Raw genomic sequence first — 23,882 nt, 5'->3', positions numbered from 1 at the left:
CCTCCGCTTCGCGTCGGGCTCCTGATCAGCCTGTCGGTGTTCTTTTCCCCATAATGACTGCATCGCTGCACATTATCCCTTAGGCTACATATGATTATATAGAGTCATTATTCATTTGTTTTAAAGCAGGAGGCGCAAACGCTTGCCTCGGGGAGGGAGAAAAAGAGCCACAGTGGAGAATAAACAGAAGGGCAACCATGGCAACCATGCAAGGGAAGTCTTCTTCGCTGCTTTTGTGGCAGACTACAGCGCCACTTACAGGCCTGGCATGTAGACTACAGCGTCTCCAGCGCTTTCGAGCAGCAATGGCCGGCCGTGGCCCAACCTCTCATTCCCCTGATAGGTGGAGAATTGACCAATAGCCGCAGCGCCACCGTCTTGACGTCAGGACAGTGTTCAAATCTGGATCAGTCTGTATCAGATCCGTTGCAGCCCCTTTTTTAGAGATTTGGGTTTGGAGGAAAATAGAGAGGGTTGTGTTTTCTGACACTTTGTGAGTTCCCTGGAACACCGGGGACACATATTCATGTATAAAATACGTACAAAAGTGCATTTTGCATGATAGGTCCCCTTTAAAATACCTGCAACTTGACTTGGACGCTAGCTCAAAGAACTGAGACCTGATTTGGACCTGACCCTCAAAGACTTTAGACTTTTCTTGGACTGTAGCTTCAAGACTCAATAATTGACTTGGACTCAAGTGTAAAGACTTTGAACTTGACTTTGAATCTAGCTGAAAGACTTAAGAGTAGATTTTGGCTTACTGCTCAAAGACTTGAAACTTAATATGGACTTTAGTTTTAGACTTCCTGACTTGGATTACATTTTAGCTTCAGACTTGACGTGGAATATAGCTCAAATATTTTAGCGATTGACTTGGACTGCAGATAAAAGCACAGAGACTTGACCTGAAATCAAGCTTAAGTACTTGAGGCTTGACTTGAAGACTTGAAAGCGGATTTTGACTTGCCACTAAAATACTTGAGACTAGACTTGGACTCTAGCTCAAAACCCTGAGACTTCACTAGGACATGACCCTGCAAGACTTAACACTTGACTTGGACTCAAGCTAAAATACTAAAAAACCTGACTTGTAACCTAACTCAAAGGCTTGACTTGGACTGTAGCTCAAAAGCTTGATCCTTGACCTAAAGTCTACCTCAAAGACTGAAGAGTTGATTTTGAATGTAACTCAAAGACTTGAGACTCGTCTTGGCATTGACCCTCAAAGACTTGATACTTGACTTTGATACTAGTTTTAAGACTTGAAACTTGACTTGGACTTGAAAAAAAGGGCTTGTGAGCATCTCTGATATGTGGTGATGGCTTCAAGAAGTGTCAAAACTCACAGCAATGGGTTGTCCTGTAACCTTTGCACTCTGTACTTTAGGCTACAACATAATTCTAATCACGATTCTGAGTAAGATAGGGGTTCTCAGCAATGGCTAACAATGTCAACCCACAGACTGTGTGTCTGTTGACAATTAACAATTGTTGGTGTCCACTCCTGGATAAATATGAATTATATAACCTTGACTTGATACCCTACATAAGGTACAGAAGCAGCTGCATAAAAACAATATGTTCGCACCCGCTCGTAGGTGTCCAACAACATCTGCAAGGCTGCCTTTCTTGACTTTGGTGATGAAGGCCCCAAGTCTCCCCATCTCTGTCATCTTCCCTCCTACCACCTTGGGAGAAAGGAGAATGCATATTAAGAATATTAGTTTATGTCTCCAGTTATCTGCAGGATTCAGTAATTGCTTAACATACACATTTGTTTCATGGAAAACTCTTTACCTTTTTAATTTGTCTTGCCAAGCACGACATACAGCTAACAGATTTTCAAATGTTACTTTTTCCAATTATAAGTAATCTAGCACTAACAAACACAAATAAGGTATTTACAAGCAACATTCAGGTGTGAATGTGATCAATTGTATGCTTACTTTCAGGCCGAGGAGGGAGCCAGCCTCACGGGGCATTGCCGATCTCTTGCTCAGCGTGATGCGTCCGATTAGGTGGTCACCCTCTTTGGATGGCTGCCATGTAACTGGATGCTACAGGAAACGTTATGAGGCATTGTGAAATGGGATAGGGAAAGACATAAGGAGAAGAGAGATGAGGAAAGCAAATGTTTTAAGTCATTGGTTGATTTTGTATTGTTTGGATTTCATTTGTATCAATGCATTTAGGAATAAGTGTATTTGTTTGGTTCTGTACATGAGTAACAGTAAGAAATCAGGACTGAGGCAGTTTATTTATGTTCAGAATTTGTAATGTTTTTGCTGACACTTACATGCCACACTGTAGGATCTAGAGAATGACAGTCCCAGTCACCTGCACAGAGAAAGAGAAGGAGGCGTTATTTGGCCTGAAAGATATTGACACAGTTTGGGGTAATGATGACGACAGGATGACCAAGTTTGGAAGAAGGCTAGCTCTGTAGTTGGACTTAAATTTGATAATCTGAAGAAAGTGGTGGAGCGGAAAGAGAAAGATGGACGCATCATGGAAAACCCCTCCCACTCCATCCATGCAGAGCTAGTGGGGACGAGGAGCAAATTCAGCCAAGGACTCATCCCTTCGTCAAAGTGTCTTGGACAATCCTTTGTACCAGTAGCCATCACACTCAACAATCAAGGATAAACCTCTTCCCTAACCTGGTCATTTCCTTAAACATAGTATAGGGATGGCTAAAAATGTAGTCCACTTGGCAGCAACCATTTAACCAGCACCACCTTGACAAATATAGTTTTTAATTTATGCACCAATTAAACCTTGAAATAACAGCTTCTTGCTTCTTGCACTTCTTGAACTTGGTGAGCGGTGCAACTTCCAATGGGAAGTAGGACTTAACCAACCCTAAGCCAACTATTTCAGTCATATTTGATTGATAAAATACTTTTTGATGTGCTCTACTTCTTGTTCTTGTGATTTAGAGTTTACAGTTTATGTGCAGAATATGTGTCACTAAAGTAACGCTAACTGCTAACTGAAGCTAACATTAAACGCTGAGAGACGTTTTGTCCATTTTCATTTTTGTCTTCAGTTATTGTATTTTTACTTTTTTCAAATCTTGGTGGAATATGCAAATAGGAAAATACACTTAAAATAAGTCAAAAAATATCTTTATAAAATCCAATAATGTTATGTATGGAGCCCCTTGCATATATCTGCTAAAGAAGAAATCCTTGGGCTTTGTGTTTACTTACATATTATACCAATTCCACAAGGTTACTCGGTTGTTAAAAGATAAATAAACAGATATTAATACGTAAACAACTCTGCTTTTTTACTGCTTGAAGTATATTGCTCAAGAACAACAAACTATTTAAAAATAATAAAGGAAATGATTTGCAATATCACTTTATGTTCACATCAAATAAAGCACTAATACAAATATATAAATCATATCTACATTTAAAAGTGGATGTGTCTACCTCTACACTCTTTTAACCTACCAAAAATATCCTTGAGTGATACAGAAATATATATATGTTGCATCCCTATTATACCTCCTTAAAATGCCATACTCTTTCGTACATAATGTTAAATGGAGTAAAAAGACACAAAAAACAAACATGCTACTATGAAAAAAACATACAAATTGCATTAAAGTAAGAATAAACTTTTATTAAAAAATCTACTGATTCACTGCTTTTGTGCCTGTCCATAACTCATGCCAGAGCCTGGCGGTGGACAAAGACACCAGTGACTGAGAGAGTATCCCCACTCTCATTAACACGGACAGATGGTGGGCTCAAGTGGAACAGACCAAAGAAGCCTGTGAGATTTATGGCCACTCTTCCACCACAGGACTAAAACAACAGTAGATGACATCAGCCTGGGATTTAAAACACTCTGAAGAACTTCCTATTCAAGGTTACTAAAAGTTTTTCACCTGGCACGAAGGCTGCGCTCCGTTAGGATCAAAACCTCACGCCGATAAAAAGCAGGAGAACCAAACCCTCCCTGTCACACCCTCTTCAAACCTCCTATAGACACTTTGTGTTCCAATACGCACATCTTGTGAACCATTACTTGTACACCATACTGTAAAAATGATTCAGTATATTTTTCCTTTTTCTGTATAATGCTACATCTTTAAAACTGCACAGCTCTTCCACTTCTAAATTCTGATATAGTGCACATACAGTAAATGTATGATTTACTGCACTGTTTTCCTTTTTCTTTGTCATATTGTTAATATTTTTTCTTTTTTGTATTTTACATTTTTAAATGATCAAATCTGAACTAGTATGAGAAAACATGGCTCCAGAGCTGCTAATTTGAAATCTGAAAGTCCACGGTTGAGAGGATAAATGCTGACTCCACAGTTTGAAATGCTGAGTCAGGGCTTTTGGTTTTGGAGAATGAGCATGCTGGGCAGATTACAAAATATGTGCTGCTTTTCTTCCAACTGATGCTGCGTGAAAGCATCCGTTCCTTGGAGGTATATACTGTATATTGCATATTGCTATTTGTATCATCATCACTAAAATGAATAAACTCAACAAAGCTAGCATTTACCATATAGGTTATTTTTATTTATTGTGTTTATTATAATTTTTTCTGGGATTGCAAATATGAATACATTTGTGGGAAACAAAGTGGACTGGTTTCACTTAAAGGTCCCATGTCATGGCCATTTCTACTGATCATAATTCCATTGTTGAGGTCTACTAGAATACATTGAAATGTATCAATGTTCCAAACTCACATTGGTTTCTCATTCAGCATCTCTGTATAGTATGTGTATTCACTCTCTATCCTAAACGGCTTGTTGGAGCTCCTGCCCCCCCTCCCTGTGAGCCCGCTGTTCTCTGATCGGTCAGCTCGCCCACTCTGTTCTGATGAGTCCACCACCGTTACAGCGGAACATCAGTGATTATGTTTTACAATGGCGTTTGTTAGCAACCAGAAAAGGACACCAGTAATGACAAACAGATGAGAATGCTGCGTGGGGTCTGGGTGCCGTGTTGGCGGGACGTTGCGGGGCTCGCTGCTCCGCCCTTTGGGGCTCGAGGGGCGGACAGTGTGAGCTGGATTACTGGTGTGGTTTCCTGGTTCTTGCGTGGGGTCTGCGAGACAGTGAGACACAGCGGAACCCAGCCTGAGCACAAACACACACTCACAGCCAGGCTGTGTACGGAGATCCACAGAGAGAAAAGATAAGGCTGAGCGAGTGTGGAGCCGTTACGTCACTGTGACCAGGAAGAAAAAAATGGAAAAAGAGAAATCTCCAACGAAGCGTTCTGGGGCAGCACAGATAGGTATTTTCTGTGTTAGAGTTTTACTCCCTACAGGGTGTACTTTGAGGGTTTGTGACTCTGCAGACCGTTTACATGCAGAAAAACCTTCATAACACACAAGTGGACGGGTAATAACCGGAAAAGCATGACATGGGACCTTTAATAAAAACGAATTATAACTATAAAGATACTTTGAAAATCAGGCTTATAAACAAACCAGGCTGACAATCCTACATCAGGTTATATCCATGTACATAGCTGAATGGTGGAATTAGTTAAATTAAATATTTAGCCATAGATACAATTGTTGTTCACATGTATCCACAGTCAATACATACAGCATATGTAGTATAAGTACTTAAGTGCTTTTGTGCAATATAGCTGGCAGCCACCAGTGGCAAAACTGAGAGCCCTGCAGCTGAGCAGCGTTGTAGTCGCGGAAGAGCTACAAAGAGGAAGTGCCCTTGTCAATAAAGCAAATTCTGATTTTGGTAGTGGCCAAAATATGGAATACATCCTGGAGGTCTGTCACCCTTCTATAGAGTGGTACAGGAATGAGTCCTAAAACCCGGTAATGAATTAGGATTTTATAACTTCCGGCAAGGGGCCAGACTAAGATTGGTTCAAAAGACCTCATGAAAGACGACACACGAAGTGAGGATACCCGGCCCGGAGGAAGCCCGGGGTCCCCTTCTGGAGCCAGGCCCAGAAGGAGGACTCGTCGGCGAGCGTCTGGTGGCCGGGCTTGCCACGGAGCCCGGCCGGGCACAGCCCGAAAAGGCGACGTGGGCAACACCTCCGCTTCTCCGTCCCGCGGGCCCACCACCTACGGGAAACAGCGATGGGGTCGGGTGCGCTGCCAGAAGGGTGGCAGTGAAGGCAGAGGGTCTCGACGGACCAGACCCGGGCGACAGAAGCTGGCTTTGGGGACGTGGAACGTCACCTCTCTGGGGGGGAAGGAGTCGGAGCTTGTGCGGGAGGTGGAGCGTTACCAGTTGGATCTGGTTGGGCTCACCTCTACGCACAGCGTCGGCTCTGGAACCTTACTTCTGGATAGGGGTTGGACTCTATTCTTCTCCGGAGTTGCTCAAGGTGTGAGGCGCCGGGCGGGTGTGGGGATACTCAAAAGTCCCCGGTTGGGTGCTTCGTTGTTGGAGTCTACCCCAGTGGACGAGAGGGTTGCCTCCCTACGCCTGCGGGTTATGGGGGGGAAAACTCTGACTGTTGTGTGTGCTTATGCACCCAACAGCAGTTCAGAGTATACGGCCTTCTTGGAGACCCTGGAAAGAGTCCTGTATGGGGCTCCTGAAGGGGACTCTTTAATCTTGCTGGGAGACTTCAACGCACATGTGGGCAATGATGGAGACACTTGGAGGGGAGTGATTGGGAGGAACGGCCCCCCTGATCTGAACCGGAGTGGTGGTTTGTTACTGGACTTCTGTGCTAGTCATGGATTGGCCATAACAAACACCATGTTCGAACATAAGGATGCTCATAAGTGTACGTGGTACCAGAGCACCCTAGGCAGAAGGTCCATGATCGATTTGGTTATCGTATCATCGGACCTGAGGCCGTATGTTTTGGACACTCGGGTAAAGAGAGGGGCGGAGTTGTCAACTGATCACCATCTGGTGGTGAGTTGGGTCGAGTGGCGGGGGAAGCCTCTGGATAGACCTGGTAAGCCCAAACGTGTAGTTCGGGTGAACTGGGAACGTCTGGAGGAGGCCCAAGTTCAGGAGGCCTTCAACTCACACCTCCGGCGGAGCTTTTCGGGCATTCCTGTGGAGGTTGGGGACATTGAACCAGAGTGGTCGGTGTTCAAAGCCTCTATTGCCGAAGCCGCGGCGGGGAGCTGTGGTCTCAAGGTCCTAGGTGCCTCAAGGGGCGGTAACCCTCGAACCTCCTGGTGGACACCGGTGGTCAGGGAAGCCGTCCGACTGAAGAAGGAGGCCTTCAGGGATTTGTTATCCCGGGGGACTCCCGAGGCAGTTGCAAGGTACCGACAGGCCCGAAGGGCAGCAGCCTCAGCCGTGGCCGAGGCAAAGCAGCGGGTGTGGGAGAAGTTCGGAGAAGACATGGAAAAAGACTTTCGGGCGGCACCAAAGTTGTTCTGGAAAACTGTCCGACACCTCAGGAGGGGGAAGCAGGGAACCATCCAAGCTGTGTACAGTAAGGATGGGACGTTGTTGACCTCAACTGATGGAGTGTTAGGGCGTTGGAAGGAGCACTTTGAGGAACTCCTGAACCCGACAACTCCGCCCTCTATGTTAGAGGCAGAGCTGGAGTATGAAGGGGGATCGACACCAATCTCCCGGGGGGAGGTCACTGAGGTCGTCAAACAACTTCACAGTGGCAAAGCCCCGGGGGTGGATGAGATCCGCCCAGAAATGCTGAAGGCTCTGGGTGTTGAGGGACTGTCATGGTTGACACGTCTCATCAACGTTGCGTGGAAGTCGGAAACAGTACCGAAGGAGTGGCAGACCGGAGTGGTGGTTCCCCTTTTCAAAAAGGGGGATCAGAGGGTGTGTGCCAATTACCGAGGCATCACACTACTCAGCCTCCCCGGGAAAGTTTACTCTAAGGTACTCGAAAGGAGGGTCAGGCCGATTGTCGAACCTCAGATTGAGGAGGAACAATGCGGATTCCGTCCTGGTCGTGGAACGACGGATCAGCTTTTTACTCTCGCAAGGATCCTGGAGGGTGCCTGGGAGTATGCTTATCCAGTCTACATGTGTTTTGTAGACTTGGAGAAGGCATATGACCGGGTTCCCAGGGAGTCACTGTGGGAGGTGCTGCGGGAGTATGGGGTGAGGGGGTCTCTACTCAGGGCCATCCAATCTCTGTACTCCCAAAGCGAGAGCTGTGTCCGGGTCCTCGGCAGTAAGTCGGACCCATTTCAGGTGAGGGTTGGCCTCCGCCAGGGCTGCGCTTTGTCACCAATCCTGTTTGTAATATACATGGATCGGATTTCGAGGCGTAGTCGTGGGGGAGGGGGTCTGCAGTTCGGTGGACTAAGGATTTCACCACTGCTTTTTGCAGATGATGTGGTTCTGATGGCTTCATCGGTCTGCGACCTTCAGCACTCACTGGATCGGTTCGCAACCGAGTGTGAAGCGGCTGGGATGAGGATCAGCACCTCCAAATCTGAGGCCATGGTTCTCAGCAGGAAACCGATGGACTGTCCACTCCAAGTAGGGAATGAGTCCTTACCCCAAGTGAAGGAGTTCAAGTATCTCGGGGTCTTGTTCTCGAGTGAGGGAACAATGGAGCGTGAGATGGGTCGGAGAATCAGAGCAGCGGGAGCGGTACTGCAGTCTCTTTACCGCACCGTTGTGACGAAAAGGGAGCTGAGCCAGAAGGCAAAGCTCTCTGTCTACCGGGCCATTTTCGTTCCTACCCTCACCTATGGTCATGAAGGATGGGTCATGACCGAAAGAACGAGATCGCGGGTACAAGCGGCCGAGATGGGTTTTCTCCGCAGGGTGGCTGGTGTCTCCCTTAGGGATAAGGTGAGAAGTTCGGTCATCCGGGAGGGACTCGGAGTTGAACCGCTCCTCCTTCGCGTCGAAAGGAGCCAGTTGAGGTGGTTCGGGCACCTAGTTAGGATGCCACCTGGGCGCCTCCCTAGGGAGGTGTTCCAGGCACGTCCAGCTGGGAAGAGACCAAGGGGTAGACCTAGAACCAGATGGAGGGATTATATCTCTTCTCTGGCCTGGGGGCGCCTTGGGATCCCCCAGTCAGAGCTGGTTGATGTGGCCAGGGAAAAGAAAGTTTGGGGCTCTCTGCTGGAACTGCTACCTCCGCGACCCGACCACGGATAAGCGGGAGAAGATGGATGGATGGATGGATGGATGGATAACTTCCGGTTTCCTCGTCTCTAAGTCAGTGTCTTTTTTTAAACTGTGATTGTGGTTTGACACCTGAAACCAGATCTGTGGTTAACACATGCTGAAGAGTACGTCTGGCCCTATGACGGCACGTAACTTACACATACGCTTTAGCACCTCCGTTTGGCCACTTTTGCTGCAACAAACAGCTTATTCCTTGGGGATTGTTAAAAACTATGGATGCACCGATACAGACGATGCCAGACATCGGCATCGTCCAATGTTCGCCCTATTTACTTTCATCGGCACATCTGCAAATGAGGTGATATTCACCAAGTTCCGGCGGTCCGACTTTGGCCTGCATGAAGAAAAACAAAGAAACAGAATGTCAGCAGTTTTGGACTGTTTCGCCGAGAGATCCGCGATTTGCAAAAAGTATTCCTTTGATGTTATAATAACGATCTTGCTCAGCCTTTGAAACTGTAACCATTTTGAGCGAACAAATAAATAATATTAATATTCATAATATGTTTGTGCAGATTCATCTTTAGTCAAGGGAAGCCCTAGGCTAAGGTCTGAAGACTTTAAAAAAATGTATAATGAAGATATATTTCTTTTTCTGGCAGAAAGTGGAATGAACAACAGTGGAATAAAATTACATTAAAACATCGAAATCCACCAAATTATTATTCTTAACAGCATCAAACATTGGTGCAAAATCCCCACACCACTGTAAAAATGTGTAATAACTGTATTGATCGCAATAAACGTTAACACGTGTTACTTTGCAAGGCAGCTAATATACTGTTATCAATGTCCAGTTAAAGCAATGGCCTCCCTGTCAACTTCAGTGATATACTTCATTGTGGACTGACAAGATTTCTTGTCAATGTAAATAAAAAAATAGGTTTGCTCCGAAAAGAAAACCTGTTTTCACTTCAATGCATCAGTACATACAGAACACTAAAATTCAACTCAAATCATACTAATTTTGGCAAATGTAGGACTATCTCTCACACACACACACACACACACACACACACACACACACACACACACACACACACACACACACACACACACACACACACACACACACACACACACACACACACACACACACACACACACACACACACACACACACACACACACACACACACACACACACACACACACACCCTCAAACTTGCTATCCCCTGATTCAAAGTCTAACCACAGCCACCCCAGCATGGTGTCACAGCAAGTTTTTATTATTTGGTGTTTTTATAATGTTCCGTTATACGGAGCCACCTAAAGCTGCAGCTGGGAACTATATTAAAAAACAAGATTAGGAATAACGTGTTATATTTGCTAGAACTATGCTTTGCTGTCACTATATCTTGAAAATGAAGCATGAATCAATTCATTTGTGGAAATCACATTCTACTGCTTTCATTTGTTTTCAACAGTACTACAAATCCAAAGTCATCTGACTCAATAGTAAGATGTAAAATATGACTTAAAGGTGGGGTAGGTAAGTTTGAGAAACCGGCTCGAGATAAACTTTTACTTATATTCCATGGAATGCTCTTAACATCCCGATAGCAATGAATATCTTAAGTGCTTTGACAAGAAATACATAAAAAACGTCACCTGTGGAAGCCGTAGTACTGTGAAAAGCACGACCAATCATTTTAGCCGGCCCGGCTAAAATAACTGGATGGCCTACCTGCCTGTCAGCCTTCCATCTGTGCACAAATTTACCTCGTGCCCTCATTGGTGTGTGTTGGAGGAGGGGCTCTGTAAGGAAGTAGCAGATTTTTTCCAGCTGTGTACTTTCAAAATTCTACCGCACTTGAGCTGGTTTCTCCAAAATTACCTACCCCACCTTCAAGTGTTTTTAATTGATATGTCTTGAAGTATTATTTGAATTATTTGAAGTATTAAAGTAACGTGATATGGCAGGAAAGTTAAATCTGGTATATTCATTTTAATGTCACCTTATATATATTCATGTGTGTTAAATTTGAAGGGACAAAGTATATTTTTCCCCCCCAATATATTGAGGTGAAGTCTTTATGTTTAGAGAGGGATGTGAGCAGGGGACATCCTTGTTTGGGGATAGCTCCAAAACTCTGGAATGTTTCCCTCATAAAAAAAGAGGGTGCGTTACACATGCTTAGGGCAAATGTGTGTGTTTTCATTGCAGTAAATATATGTGCTGCGTGATTACTGTTCAACTATACCTCTGTTTTTATTCTTTCATGTGTGGGTACTAAATGGCTACAAACATTGTGGAGAAATTAGCTTAAACATGTTTTATTACTCTATATGAAATGGAAGCAGCTTTTATGACAGGGACGAGAGAGCTGGGGGAGGGGACATTCTTCTTAAGATTTTCAGCATGTCAATTATCAGGGAAATCTACTTGTTTTAAATAGATGTGTGTGGTTAATTACTTTGTATTAATAATAACAGTATGTGTAAAGGAAGCTGGAAATATGCAATGTGAAACCTTTTATTTGAAGTAAAGAGCTTAACAATAGCTCAAATGGCTGTAAAGGCTGCAGGACAAATGAGTGTGTTCTCTATATTGGGCCTGTGTGAAGTTTGACTATTTGAAAAGCATCTCTAATACTGCTTAAGAGCATAGGTAATGTGTTCCTCGTTATTATTTATATTAAAGTAATTTACATGTACTACGTATATTTAGCCAACTATAACAACTATATCTTAAAACATACTTTTAACTTTTGTGTGGTAACCTGAGGGGGGGAAGATGGACACAGGGACAAAGAGCCATAAAGGGGATGTGTGTGTGCTGGCTGCAAGATGTGAAATAAGATAAGGAAACTTGTTGTTTAGAGCAGGTTCGTTCCAGACACCAAAAGGTACCTGGTTTTCGTCAAACTGAAAGAGACTTTTTGTTTCCGGGTTTCTTCTGCTGTGTCGCGCTGATTGGGTACGACAGGCCATGTGTTGGTCTCTCCCAATAAGATGACCTCTGGGGGAAAACATCCACACACCTCCTCCTGTGTTTTTAGTATGAAAGCCTGTGTTTTCCTTTGGTTCGATCTCTTTTTCTTCAGGCTGACCAGAGAGTAAGACAGGAGAAAGAGCAGGAAGTACTTCCTTTATATTTGTATTATTACTTTGTGTCATTAAAACAAGATTATTGTTTAACTTGCATTCTGGTGTTTCTTAATCCCTTTCTTTTTACGAATTTACCCAGTTTACCAAACGACACGCGGAGACGAGGTTGGTTTTAAACATCCTCAATCTCCAACAGTCTACAAAAGTGATGTATGAGTGGTGGGATAAAAACAATGTGACATTGTGAAAGGGGTCTCAGAGAGTGGAGAGCCTACAGAGATGTGTGTTGAACATTTTATTATAACTTTATTTAACCCTGTCAGCCCTTTCGTATGTCTCTCAATATAGAATAAAGAGGTGTTTACTGCTGGATCTGCTTGTACTCAGAATGGTGACATTTCGTTCTAAGCTTTTCAGTAAGTAATACCATATTTAAGATTGTTTTACCATTGATTCCAAATAACGAGAAAGGGAAATTTCAACACTGAACAGATGGACAGCCGTTGTAACTGGTTTGAAACCAGTACTTTGTGAGGTGGCCAATGCAATAAAGAACAGAGTGCCGAAGCACTCTTTACTCAGACTCACAGACTCTTGCTGAGTGCTTGTACTCTGTTATTGTCAGTTCTTCATGCAGAAAGCATGTTTGTAATAAAATACTCACAGACAACTTATTGAGTACATTAACTTCATATGAATAGCATCAGTTATCTTCTAATCACATTTCTGCATCACAAAAGCTAGATATTTCCCTCGATTTTAGACACCAAAACTAAGAGAGTGAAAATAGGTGTTGCAGCACAAGCAGTCAACATGTGTTTAACATTAAGCATTTAAAGATTCTAGCAAAAGCTCAAAATACAGATATAAACCAGAAAATGTAATCAGCTGACATCAAACCCAATATGTAAACATTGAATGAAATGCCATTTAATCTAAACGGATGATTGAAACAGACCTCATGAAAAATCTAAAAAAAGACCAGGGGCCTCATTTACAAAGGGATATACGCTCAAAAAATGGCGTACGCCAGTTTCTACGCAATGTTTGCAATTTATAAAATACTAACTTGACGGGAAAACGTGCGGTCCTCCACGCAAACTCTAACCCATGCGTACGCACTAAGCACAAAAACGGGAGAGACGAGAAACTGCGACACCGTTGGCAGAAGGAAGAATGGAGAGAAATATGTGGAAATAATAACATAAATAAAATGTTACCTCTCATTTATCATATATGAAGAATTCATTTTCAAACATTGATTAAAGCCAATCTTAAAATGATTTAACAAACGCCTGTTTGAGACTCCTCAGTGCACACAAAAACATAACTTGGAGAAATAAATAAATACGGATATGTTATTTAAAACCACCTCGAATATGTTGTGTTAATGTTATGAAATGTTTTCTCATAAATGATGCGGTAAGCAGGAGGACAGAATTACGTCTAAACTGACACCGTTTTGCATTTCTATAGGTTGTAGATACGAGCATGGTTTTATATACTACCAAGTTTAATCATGTTTTATGCCGTTTGCTAAGACTTGATAAGTCGCTCATAAAACACAGGAGGTATGGAAACTAAGAACACCATGTGGTAAATTGTACAGCTAATATAACACAACACATTAGTTGTATTTCCTTTAACTGGTGGATATAGAGTTGCTGCAGTGGAGACGCTGCGCACAGCTGATCGACAGCTGGGACACAAACCACCAAATACGAAAACACAATTCAGATCCAGTCTTTATGACTCCACTCCGGAGGGATTCCCCGATCATTTCTTACAGTTTCTCATCAAGGGGGTGTCTCCTGTCCCCGGTACAAACACACTGCCTGAGGAAGGCTATGTGTATTTTTTTTGTCATGAACCTTTTTCGGACCACTTATTTATTTATTTTGGTGACGATCCGACCCCCATGCTGCTACTCTGGTTCAAACTGCATCCATCAAACAATATGATTTATCTCGACCTCCCCAAAATAACCAAAATCTGACACGGTGTGAGATGTATTTTTTGGCTGTTCTGTCGTCATTTCCTGCTATCTTCTTCTTCATAAAGTCAGTCAAAATGACTGAATGAATGGCCGTTTCTTTGACTATCTATAGGCAAATATGGGCGTTACGTGAAGCCCGCAAAAGCTGCACTGCATTTAGAGTCGATTGTGATTTATAAAGGGAAACCGGCATAGGAAGTGCTGTACGCACTTTCCTCACCGGTACGCAATATTTGGTGAATCGGAAAATGTCTGAAAATGGCTGTACCTATTTTTTGGATTTCTACTACGTAAGCAACCTTCCCACGTGAATCCTACGCACGGCGTTATAAATGAGGCCCCAGGTCACTTAACTTGATGCCTCTATATCACTGGTTCTCAACGGGGGCGGTACCGCCCCCCAGGGGGCGTTCAGAGAACATCGGGGGGCGCTGGAAGCAATATTTTTGAAAGGGGGGCGTTGAGGTGTTCTTGGGGGGCGTTCACGCATAATGTCTTTTTGTCATGAAAAACGCTGGCCACAGCGTCTTTTCCTGTACAAAAAGCAGCTGTCAGCATCTTTTGTTGCTATAGTAAACCACAACTCTGCTTGCGATTGGTCAGCTGTCAGCAGTGTTATTACGGGTACGTTCGTAAATGCACGAACGGTCAGTCCGCTCGGACAACCCGTCTGTTCCGCCAGAACACCCAGCTGTGAGTGCTCAGAGCGCAGCGCTCTGGACTGTGGAACGGGGACGCTCGGAGCGCTCTGAGCGCATTTACGAACGTACCCTACAAAAAGCAGCCGGGAGCGGACCGGAAGTCGTTGTAATTTTGGGATCGCGACTGTTAATAATCTGTGTCACTTTGTTAAATTTTGATATGTTTTGATATGACAAATTCCACTAACAGATTCGAACTAAGTGGTCAGTTTATGAAAATAATACCCGTTTCTATGTCTGCTACGACATGGAAGAGCTGGCTAGCCAGGCTGCTCCACACAGAGCTCTGTTTGTTCAAAATTACATCGACTTCCGGTCTGCTCACGGCACGATGTCTTGTCATGTCACCAGCTAGCCCTCTAGCGTTTGCCGCCATATCGTGACACTACCCCCCCCCCCCCCCCCTAAATATTAGCATCATAAAACAACAAAAATCATATCACATCAGCAAAATGGCCGCGAAAAAGATAAAATGCAGACAGTACTCTATTGAATATCTTAGCTATGGCTTCATACCGTCTCCTACCAATGTACAACTCCCAATGTGTTTACTTTGCGAACATGTATTTTCCAATGAGGGAATGAAACCCTCACGTTTAAAGGGGCACCTTACCAAGATCCACCCGGATAAGGCAGATAAGGAGCGTCCGTTCTTCCAGGCCCTCAAAGAGAAACATGGTAGGAGCACCATCAGCAGTCTCTTCGCTAGGAAGACCACCCAGACTGACAGCGGGCTAATAGCGTCATATAACATCTCCTTGCTGATAGCCAAATGTGGGCAGCCGTTCACAATCGGAGAGAAGTTGGTACTCCCTGCCATCAAAGAGGTCATATCTACTGTGATGGAGCGTGATCCCACACAGGTGCTGAAATCCATCCCACTCAGTAATGACACCGTAGCACGCAGGATTGATGAAATGGGCGCTGATACAGAGGAGCAGCTGTGTGCCATCCTGCGGGAAACTCCATTCAGCCTTCAGCTGGATGAGACAACCACTTCTGACAACAATGTTCTGTTGATGGCCTATGTCTGCTATAGCACCTCCAACAGTCAGGAGATGGCTGAGGAATTTTTATTTTCCAAATATCTGGTCACAGACACCAAGGGCCAGACCATTTTTAATGCACTGGATGCTTATCTACAGGAGAAGTCAATCCCGATCAACAACATCCTCGCATGTGCTACTGACGGTGCCCCTTCCATGGTTGGCAGGTACCGTGGCTTCACCACTCTGCTGAAGGAGCAGGTCCTGCATGTCCTCACAGTCCACTGTTTCTTGCACCGCCACAACCTTGTGGCCAAATCTAAAAGTCCACCTCTCCAGGAGTCTCTCAATGTTGCAGTAAAGGCAATAAACAAAATAAAAGCCCACGCCCTGAATAACAGATTGTTCCGACAGCTGTGTCAGGAAAATGATGAGACCTTTGAGCGTCTTCTTCTCCACACTGATGTCCGCTGGCTCTCAAAAGGAAACTGCCTTGCTCGTTTTTGTGAGCTGTTTGACAGCATCGTGGAGTTCCTGGAGGAGGTGGATGCAGCTCTCGGGGAACAGGTGTCATCCAGCCGCTGCGACATCATGTACCTCGCAGACTTCTTTGGCAAAATGAATGAAGTCACGCTGAAGCTCCAAGGAAAAGGAGTTACTCTGATCCAGAGCAAGGCGGTCATCCACAGTCTCACCTCCAGGCTGGATCTATACCGGCAGAGCATAGGCAGGAGGCAGTTTGCTCATTTCCCGCTGTTGACCAAGGTGATCTAGCCTAGGCTACTAAATAATGATAATAATAAATAATACATGTAATAAATGTAGGCTACTCTATGCAACACTATATTTGTGTTCCTGGTTAGTATAAATAACTTATGTTCTGAATGTATTGTGAGAATAAAGAAACATCAATTAGTAAACTAATTAGCAATAAAATAACCAGTTTAAAATCGGATGGTAACATTCTGCACCGATAACAATTTCCTGGTTATACTCATTGCAGGTGTCTGAGGCTCTTACCGATGAGCGCCTCCTCATTTACACAGACCACCTGAGGATGGTGAATGCCGACTTGAAGATCCGCTTCAGAGATCTTTTGGACCTCGATGTTCCCACCTGGGTGGTGCAGCCCTTTCAGGCGGACGTGGCGGAATGCGAGCCAGCAATACAGGAGCATCTCATCGACATCCAGAGTGACGATGAGGCCCAGGCTATTTTCCGCACCTCTGGCTGGGGCAACATGTGGGTCAAATACTCTCAGCATTACCCGGCTCTCTGGGAGAAAGCGAGGCTGCTTCTTCTGGCTTTCCCAACCACATACCTCGTGGAGCAGGGATTCAGCCAGGTCCTCCACATGCAGTCCAAGTACCGCAATCGCTTGAACTTGACGGCCTCAGGTGCACTGCGACTGAAACTAAGTTCTCTGCAACCCGCAGTGAAGAAACTGGCGGAGAACCAACAAGCGCAGGGCTCACACTAACCTTCCCCCCCCCCACAATTATGCGAAATGCAACACCTTTCCGACCTGTTAGTTCTGTAGGCCTAATGTACAGTTTTGTAGCCTACTGTTTGTTCTGCACTGGACATGTGTGAAATTGCTGCTATTCCGTAGCAGTCTGTTTGTATTCTCTGCTCTTGTCTGAGTTTGTTTAACACTCATAAATATCATTTTTATTCACATTCACATGGCTTTTCTGCTCTCTGGTAAACTAATGATAATGATATTCCAACTGCCCAATTAAATCAAATCTATTATTTGGCATTCAGTGACATGCTTTTTAAATGATATAACACAGAATATTAGTCAACATTAATATTCAGGGAAGAAAATAAGTCTACTTTTTTTGATGGGGGGCGGTAAGAGACCTGGATAATGGACAGGGGGGCGCTGGCCCAAAAAAGGTTGAGAACCCCTGCTCTATATAGAGAAACATACTGCACATTATCCAGCAGCAATTGCTTTATGCCACAGGGGAGAGTAATAAGAGACATCCTGTTTTGAGGCCCAGCTAGCTAAAGAGTGAGCTAATAATCCCAATCCACACCATCTACCCATTACCAGTCCCTGAGTTAGTAATCTGGATTAAAACATCTGGATCAGGCCCTTTCTGTGACTAGTCAGAGAGATAAGCTGACTGCAAACTCTACCTACTGCCTCTGGAACTGATACCTGTTCCCGTGGCTTGTTGTACAGGCTAGCATCGCCTCGGTAACAGCAGTGAGCTGAAAAATGCAAAGGTATCCAGAAACCAGCGGTTGCGATGCAGCATGCAACCACAGCCAAGCTTGATTTCAGCCGGTGTTCCATGGTTGGCTGGTGCAGCTGGCTGTTTGCAAAGCTTTACGTAGCATGCGAGCCACTGACCTAAATCCACAAATCTGCTGGTCTCAATCACAGGAACTCTCCAAATAAATGAGAGCTGTCCTGGGAGGAGCCGGGTTGAGCCACCGCACAGGGTGTAGATGACACAGTGATAGTAATTCACTGTGTGCTGGGTGGGTGCTTCATCCTATCACTTGTCATATCGTTTTACAGTAAGAAATTAGAATGTACTCGTATTGCTTTTTCCCACAATATGGTAATTCTACTAACAAGGCTATTTTAGATTCCACGGTTAGGGAAATGTTAACGTGGGAAAGGGTAAAAAGGGTTTATTATGGAAATCTTGTTCAACAATAATTTCATGTTTTTAATCTATCCTTAACATGTCTGTCTGATCATGTCCTTCTATCTTTCAAAGAATTAGCCGTAGGTCCATAAGCAGCTACAATTAGCTTGTGACGCTAATCCTGCCCACACTACACTGGGTACACAGTGGGTGATACAGGCAAAGCTGGAAAGTGCTCTTGTCAATGATGAGCAAAAAACTTTTTCAAAGATCAAACATGAGGTCATTTATGATTCAGGTAGAGAGGATGAGGATCATGTCTGCAGAATAAGCATGTGAGCTAGTTAACAGTTGTTGAAGAGAGTAAAAAGATAGCTGAGACAGCTTCTGCAGATATAAGGAACAGTGTCTAATATAAGGACATGGATGACCGCAAACAGTGCAAGGTATGCTGTGGATAGATTTAGCTCAGTAAGCTAGCGGAGTGAGCACATCTGTCTGACTGACCTTTCTCGCTGACGCTTTCCATGTCCACGTCCTCACAGCTGGTGTACTCGGGCGTGGAGCCGCCTTCCTCCTCTGAGCTGCTGATGGACATCTGCCTCTTGTTGACTCCGCGCTTGCTCTTATATGACCGTGGAGGGGGCGGCCGCAAAGACTCCGACTGGTCCGAACTCTGAGAGTCTTTCCTCAGCAGGTTGTCCCCGCCCTTAACCCTTGGTATCCGTGTTGTACCGGGCTCTAGGTGGCCTTTGTTCGGACCCCAATCTGGAGGCACCGGTCCCCCAGGTTGGGGTCCTGATCTCACTCCACCTCCTGCAGGCAAAGTTCCCCCTCCAACCCCCACGGTCCTATCCACAGAGTAGGCTCGGTGGCTCTCCAGGAGGGCCTTGTCCCCCTCCCCACCCCTCCTGGCCAGACGATTCTCAGGCACCTCCCCGCGTCCCCCTCCTCCTTCCCCAGGTCCCAGTCCCACCTCGTTGATAGCCAGATCACTGTGTCTTCGTTCATGGCGGACCTTGGATACCTTAGCATGCATGCGCATCTCCTGCTCCTCCTTCTGTGGTTTCACAGGGTATCGTGCCAGGTTGGGATCACTACGGTAACGGTTCTGGAACTCCTCCTCCCGGCGCTGGCGCTCCCTCTGCTCCTCGTCCTCTGGGCGTCTCCGGTGCGACTCTGAACGACCCAAGTTCCCCTCCCCGTCCTCGTAGTCCTGAGAGCTGATCTTTTCTAGCCTCCGTCCTTCTCCTAAGCGTCTGTCACCTCTTTCCCCAGGAACCACTCGCTCATCCAGGGACGACTGAGAGGACAACTTCCCACCAGGTCTCCGGCCACTCCCCCGCCCCATGCCTCCTTTACCATTTTGTTCATGGAGGGAAACTGGCCTTTTCCTGTATGAGAAGAGGATTCATTATACCAACATTTCATACAGTCTGGCAGGCCTTTGTAGAGATATATAAGTACTTAATTAGATTTCACTCTACAAGATTTAATTTAACATTCTGTTCTTGTATATCTTATTCTATTTACATGTATACTGTATAGACTCCCGCATATAATTCACTTACAACATTCTCAGCATTATTAAGCTTAATGTATTTATTTATTTCTTCCATGTATATAGTTGACTTCATCTGCATTACTCGCACATTGGTCCGCAACATAAGCTGCACCATTTTATTCTAATCCATTTGTATTTAATTACTAATTTGTTTTAAGTCCCATATATATTATGTTGGATTGTTTTGGGCTTGGGACTTACGTTTTTATTCTTGCCAAACCTAGACTGTAGTTACATTGTATATGACAATAAGGCCTTTGACTCTTTGAACATGAAAATATCCTAACCATTGTCACTTTTTCCACACATAAAACTACTAACCGACAAAACTACTTTCTAAAATCACACACTCTCTGTCTCAAAATGGATTGAGCGTCCCAAAATCAAAATCTGTGACCTAGCTTCTCAATTAGTTAAGCTGTAAATACACAGATCTATTTTTTTTTTTACACCAGGGATTAAAAAACAACAGATCAGATTTAGCCAGCAAGCATTCCTAGCTTTCTGGGTTTTGACAAATCATAGTTACCATTCTCAATGCCTTTTATGTTCATTCAAATAGGTAAATGTAAAATGTCACAAACGTGTTGTTAACGCCTTACTTTTCTCGCGGTGGTTCACTTTGGGACCGGGAGCCGGGCATGGTGTCTGCCCCCTTGGTAGCAGGGACACCGGTGGGGGGCTGCGTCCCGTCCGGCGGACCTTCGTTGGAGTTGGTGATGGAGGGCGGGGCTTGGGACCTGGAGCGGAGTAGCTTCCTGTCCCGCTGGGCCTCACCTCCAATGGCTGGGATGTCCAAGGAGCTGCCCCGGCTCCCAGGCTGCACCCCCGACCCCGAAAACCATTCTCCTGATTTGGTGAGAATCTCTTGCTGTTTACGGCACAGGTTGCATACCCACATCACCTACACAGGTTGAAAGGAGAGAAGCATTAAAGTAGTATTACAGAATGACATTATATTAATAGAATACCTAAAAGTGATATGGCATGCATTTGACACAAAAGTCTAACAAATCACACAACATACATTTGTTTTAACATATACCCCAAACAAACACCTTTTATAGCTCATAGATGTCGGAAAGCGGTCCTTTCTCCTCCTTCCTTTGCTACAGCTAATCTAATATAAGATATCACTCAGACATGACAGACTGTTCCAACATATCCACTTTCTGTGAGCCCAGTGACCGTCTACAGAACCCCTAAAGAGGTCATGTTTCACCTGCCCGTCGGACTATTGATGTCAATTCTATTGCTTTTTTTTACATCTTTAACACATCAATATTATTTTGTATGTGTTATGCTCATATTGGTGATACAATAAAAATATCAGCCTGTAGAGGGCTGAAAATAATGCTGTAGTGGAGGAGTGTCAAGGGAAAATATAATCTAAACGGTACGATATTGTTTTAATCCAAAAAGAGAACGCTGAAAGCTATTCTAGTGCATCCTCTTTGCACATTAAATCATTCTCTGCCATTTAGGTTCTATGAAATGCACAACATTGGATACAGCCATACACAGTCACCATGATAACATTTAATTCTTCCTCTTCTAAATCACACCCTACAACATCAAATACTCACATGTAGCCATGGCTACTGAATATCCCCTCACTTCCACGGTACAAAACAGGGTTTATCTCCCTCAATATTTATAATCCCAACGATTTATAGTCCGAGAACAAATCCAAAGCAAAGAGGAAACACGGTCGTCCCTTGTGTTCCACTGCAGAGCCTTTGGCAGAAGTTAAAAAACTAAAACACCTCTGGGACCTCCGGAAACCCCAAAATGTTACTCCTCGACGGCCACTGTGACGGAGTGTTAGCAGTCAGTTTAGTAGTTAGCCTTCAGAGCGCCAAAGCACATTCATCATGGCCTGATTGAATCCCAGTTGGCGCAGGTCCAGACTAATCTCAAATAAATCAGCTGTCCACACGGCCCACAGCTGTCGGGCAGCAGCCCAGCCTCTCTCTCTCTCTCTCTCTCTCTCTCTCTCTCTCTCTCTCTCTCTCTCTCTCTCTCTCTCTCTCTCTCTCTCTCTCTCTCTCTCTCAGCTGGGGGAGACAGATTAGCAGTGGCCATCAGATGACAACGGCAACTCACAATTCAGAACTTCTAGTTCTAGCCAACAGGATACCGCTCCTGCCTCATTCATCCCCCTCAGGCACACCTAGGTTAGAGATTCAGAACGGACTACCGAGCCTTCCTCCTCCTTTCGTCCCCAGGGCATGGTCGGATACAGGCTAGTAGAGATGGGCGAGTCCTGATTCATCCGGATCATTAACCCGGATCCTAGAAATGAGCTGGTCGTGACTTTGAGTCCTACACCTGGTGTGACGTACAAATTAAAACTATCAATTGCGTCACTCGCTACTCTCTTTATAACATGTAAAATAACATTACAACGTACCCCAGTCAATCTGCCTACCCTTTAGCAAGTAGGATAGCTTCCAGAAGTGATCGTTTGGCTCAGGGGAGGGGACGCAAAACAGTGAAACTTCCTGCAGACTCGTGGGGACACAGAGCCGCGGGAGCCGGGAGCCGCGGGTAAACAGCAGACTCAGAGATTCGCAAATCCTGACTCACTGTGCAAAACATAGCAGACTCGTGCGAACTCAGAGCCGTAACCTTATAGCAGCAGATCCAGAGATCCAGCAGACTCGTCCTCATGCACGAGTCAACAGCAGACTCAGATTCGCCAAATCGCAAAATAACCCTTTTTTTGTGATCAACCTTTTTTATTAAAGCAAATAAAGGCACTGTGTAGCGGAGGTTAATATAACATCAGTTTAATATGCTCGTGAAATGTGACAACTTTTCGGTTTCACCGGTAGGATTTCTACTGTCTTGGTGATGCTGACTCATATGACTCAAATGACTCGTATGATCCGGATCTCTTCAATGACTGACTCATAAGACTCCGAGTCCATAAAATGATCCGGATTTGCCATCTCTAATACAGGCAACTTTATGTACAGCAAAACAAATATGTTCCCCACCGCTCAAATTTCAGCCAAATAAAAGAGTCAAATGTGTCTTCAGTTCACAACTGTTAAAGTTCAACCTGAAGAAGTCGTTTTTAATAATGTATTGTTTAGAACTACAATTCTGGTTCTGTTGCAAATTTGAGGCTTTGTTTTTTTAAGGATCTTGACATGTTTTACAAAAAATGTTCTGACTTTTATCCAAACTTTTGAAATGGTGTGAGGTTTCAACAGTTGACGCTACAGACAAATTCCAGAAGGCACTCAAACGTAATTCAGCAGGACTGATATCAATCTGAGAACCCATCAGTTATCAGTCTGACAACAATTTAAACATATTTACGGGGTTCTGGCGTTGCAGATATCCATGCTAAGACTTCCCTTTCCGTGTACAAGTCATTAAATCCGGATTAAGTCCGGTTAGAAACCGGTTAGCATTTAACAAGCATATTTTAGGCTTTGAAAAAGTGCTCTGAGTCAATCTGTTGGCTCTGCAGATTGCATTTTGGCAAATGTTCTTCCAGTGGAATGTTTACCTGCATTAAACTAAATCCTCCTCAAACAGGATGGATCTAAGAAAATTCAGAATCATACCAAAAACCACGTTGCCTGCATATTCATTATTGATTAGCAGAAATATGTTTCAAATTTGGCAAGTAAGTTGATTGTATGGAAAGATGAATAAATAGATAGTCCCGGATTTAAACATTTACATATTTAGATTATCATTATCACATTAAATAGAAAATAATGAAACTTGAATACAATTTTCAAATTGGAAAAGGTGCTTTGTAGAAAAGCTAATTTCCTTTGAGCAAGATATATTTTTGGTATTGGTATGGAGCATTGATGGGCAGTATTGTAGATCCTCTCAGACCCCAC

General features: G+C 44.3%; 3 protein-coding genes across 31 annotated transcripts in view; 2 read left to right on the top strand and 1 right to left on the bottom strand.

Annotated features, from left to right (window-relative positions):
* rims1b (regulating synaptic membrane exocytosis 1b) overlaps positions 1 to 23,882 on the bottom strand; it is a 172,185-nt gene that overhangs the window by 56,876 nt on the left and 91,427 nt on the right. For 24 of the 26 annotated variants that reach the window (XM_079684254.1, XM_079684255.1, XM_079684247.1 and 21 more), the window contains 5 exons: positions 20,616 to 20,917; positions 18,957 to 19,843; positions 2,300 to 2,340; positions 1,950 to 2,060; positions 1,592 to 1,691 (listed from right to left, as the gene is read on the bottom strand). In XM_079684254.1, coding sequence (XP_079540380.1) covers positions 1,592 to 1,691; positions 1,950 to 2,060; positions 2,300 to 2,340; positions 18,957 to 19,843; positions 20,616 to 20,917 — 1,441 coding nt within the window. Of the gene's footprint in view, positions 1 to 259; positions 433 to 1,591; positions 1,692 to 1,949; positions 2,061 to 2,299; positions 2,341 to 18,956; positions 19,844 to 20,615; positions 20,918 to 21,599; positions 21,893 to 23,882 lie in introns of those variants that run through there. The other 2 variants (XM_079684250.1, XM_079684252.1) reach the window with 2 other exon arrangements.
* Positions 15,288 to 17,320, top strand: LOC307044953 (zinc finger BED domain-containing protein 5-like; the record flags this gene model as incomplete). Its single annotated transcript, XM_079690410.1, has 2 exons — positions 15,288 to 16,605; positions 16,844 to 17,320. Exons 1-2 carry the CDS (start codon positions 15,307 to 15,309, stop codon positions 17,318 to 17,320), a joined length of 1,776 nt encoding a protein of 591 aa, XP_079546536.1. The 5' UTR covers positions 15,288 to 15,306.
* The window catches only part of LOC307041178 (uncharacterized protein), a 16,957-nt gene continuing 15,506 nt past the window's right edge, over positions 22,432 to 23,882 (top strand). For all 4 annotated transcript variants that reach the window (XM_079684503.1, XM_079684501.1, XM_079684502.1 and 1 more), the window contains exon 1: positions 22,432 to 23,882. This exon is cut by the window's right edge. The gene's annotated coding sequence lies outside the window, so the exon portion shown is untranslated.

The sequence above is a fragment of the Notothenia rossii genome (assembly GCF_949606895.1).
Source record: "Notothenia rossii genome assembly, chromosome: 1".
Taxonomy (NCBI): Eukaryota; Metazoa; Chordata; class Actinopteri; order Perciformes; family Nototheniidae; genus Notothenia; species Notothenia rossii.
This window is presented reverse-complemented; position numbering and strand designations above follow the sequence as displayed.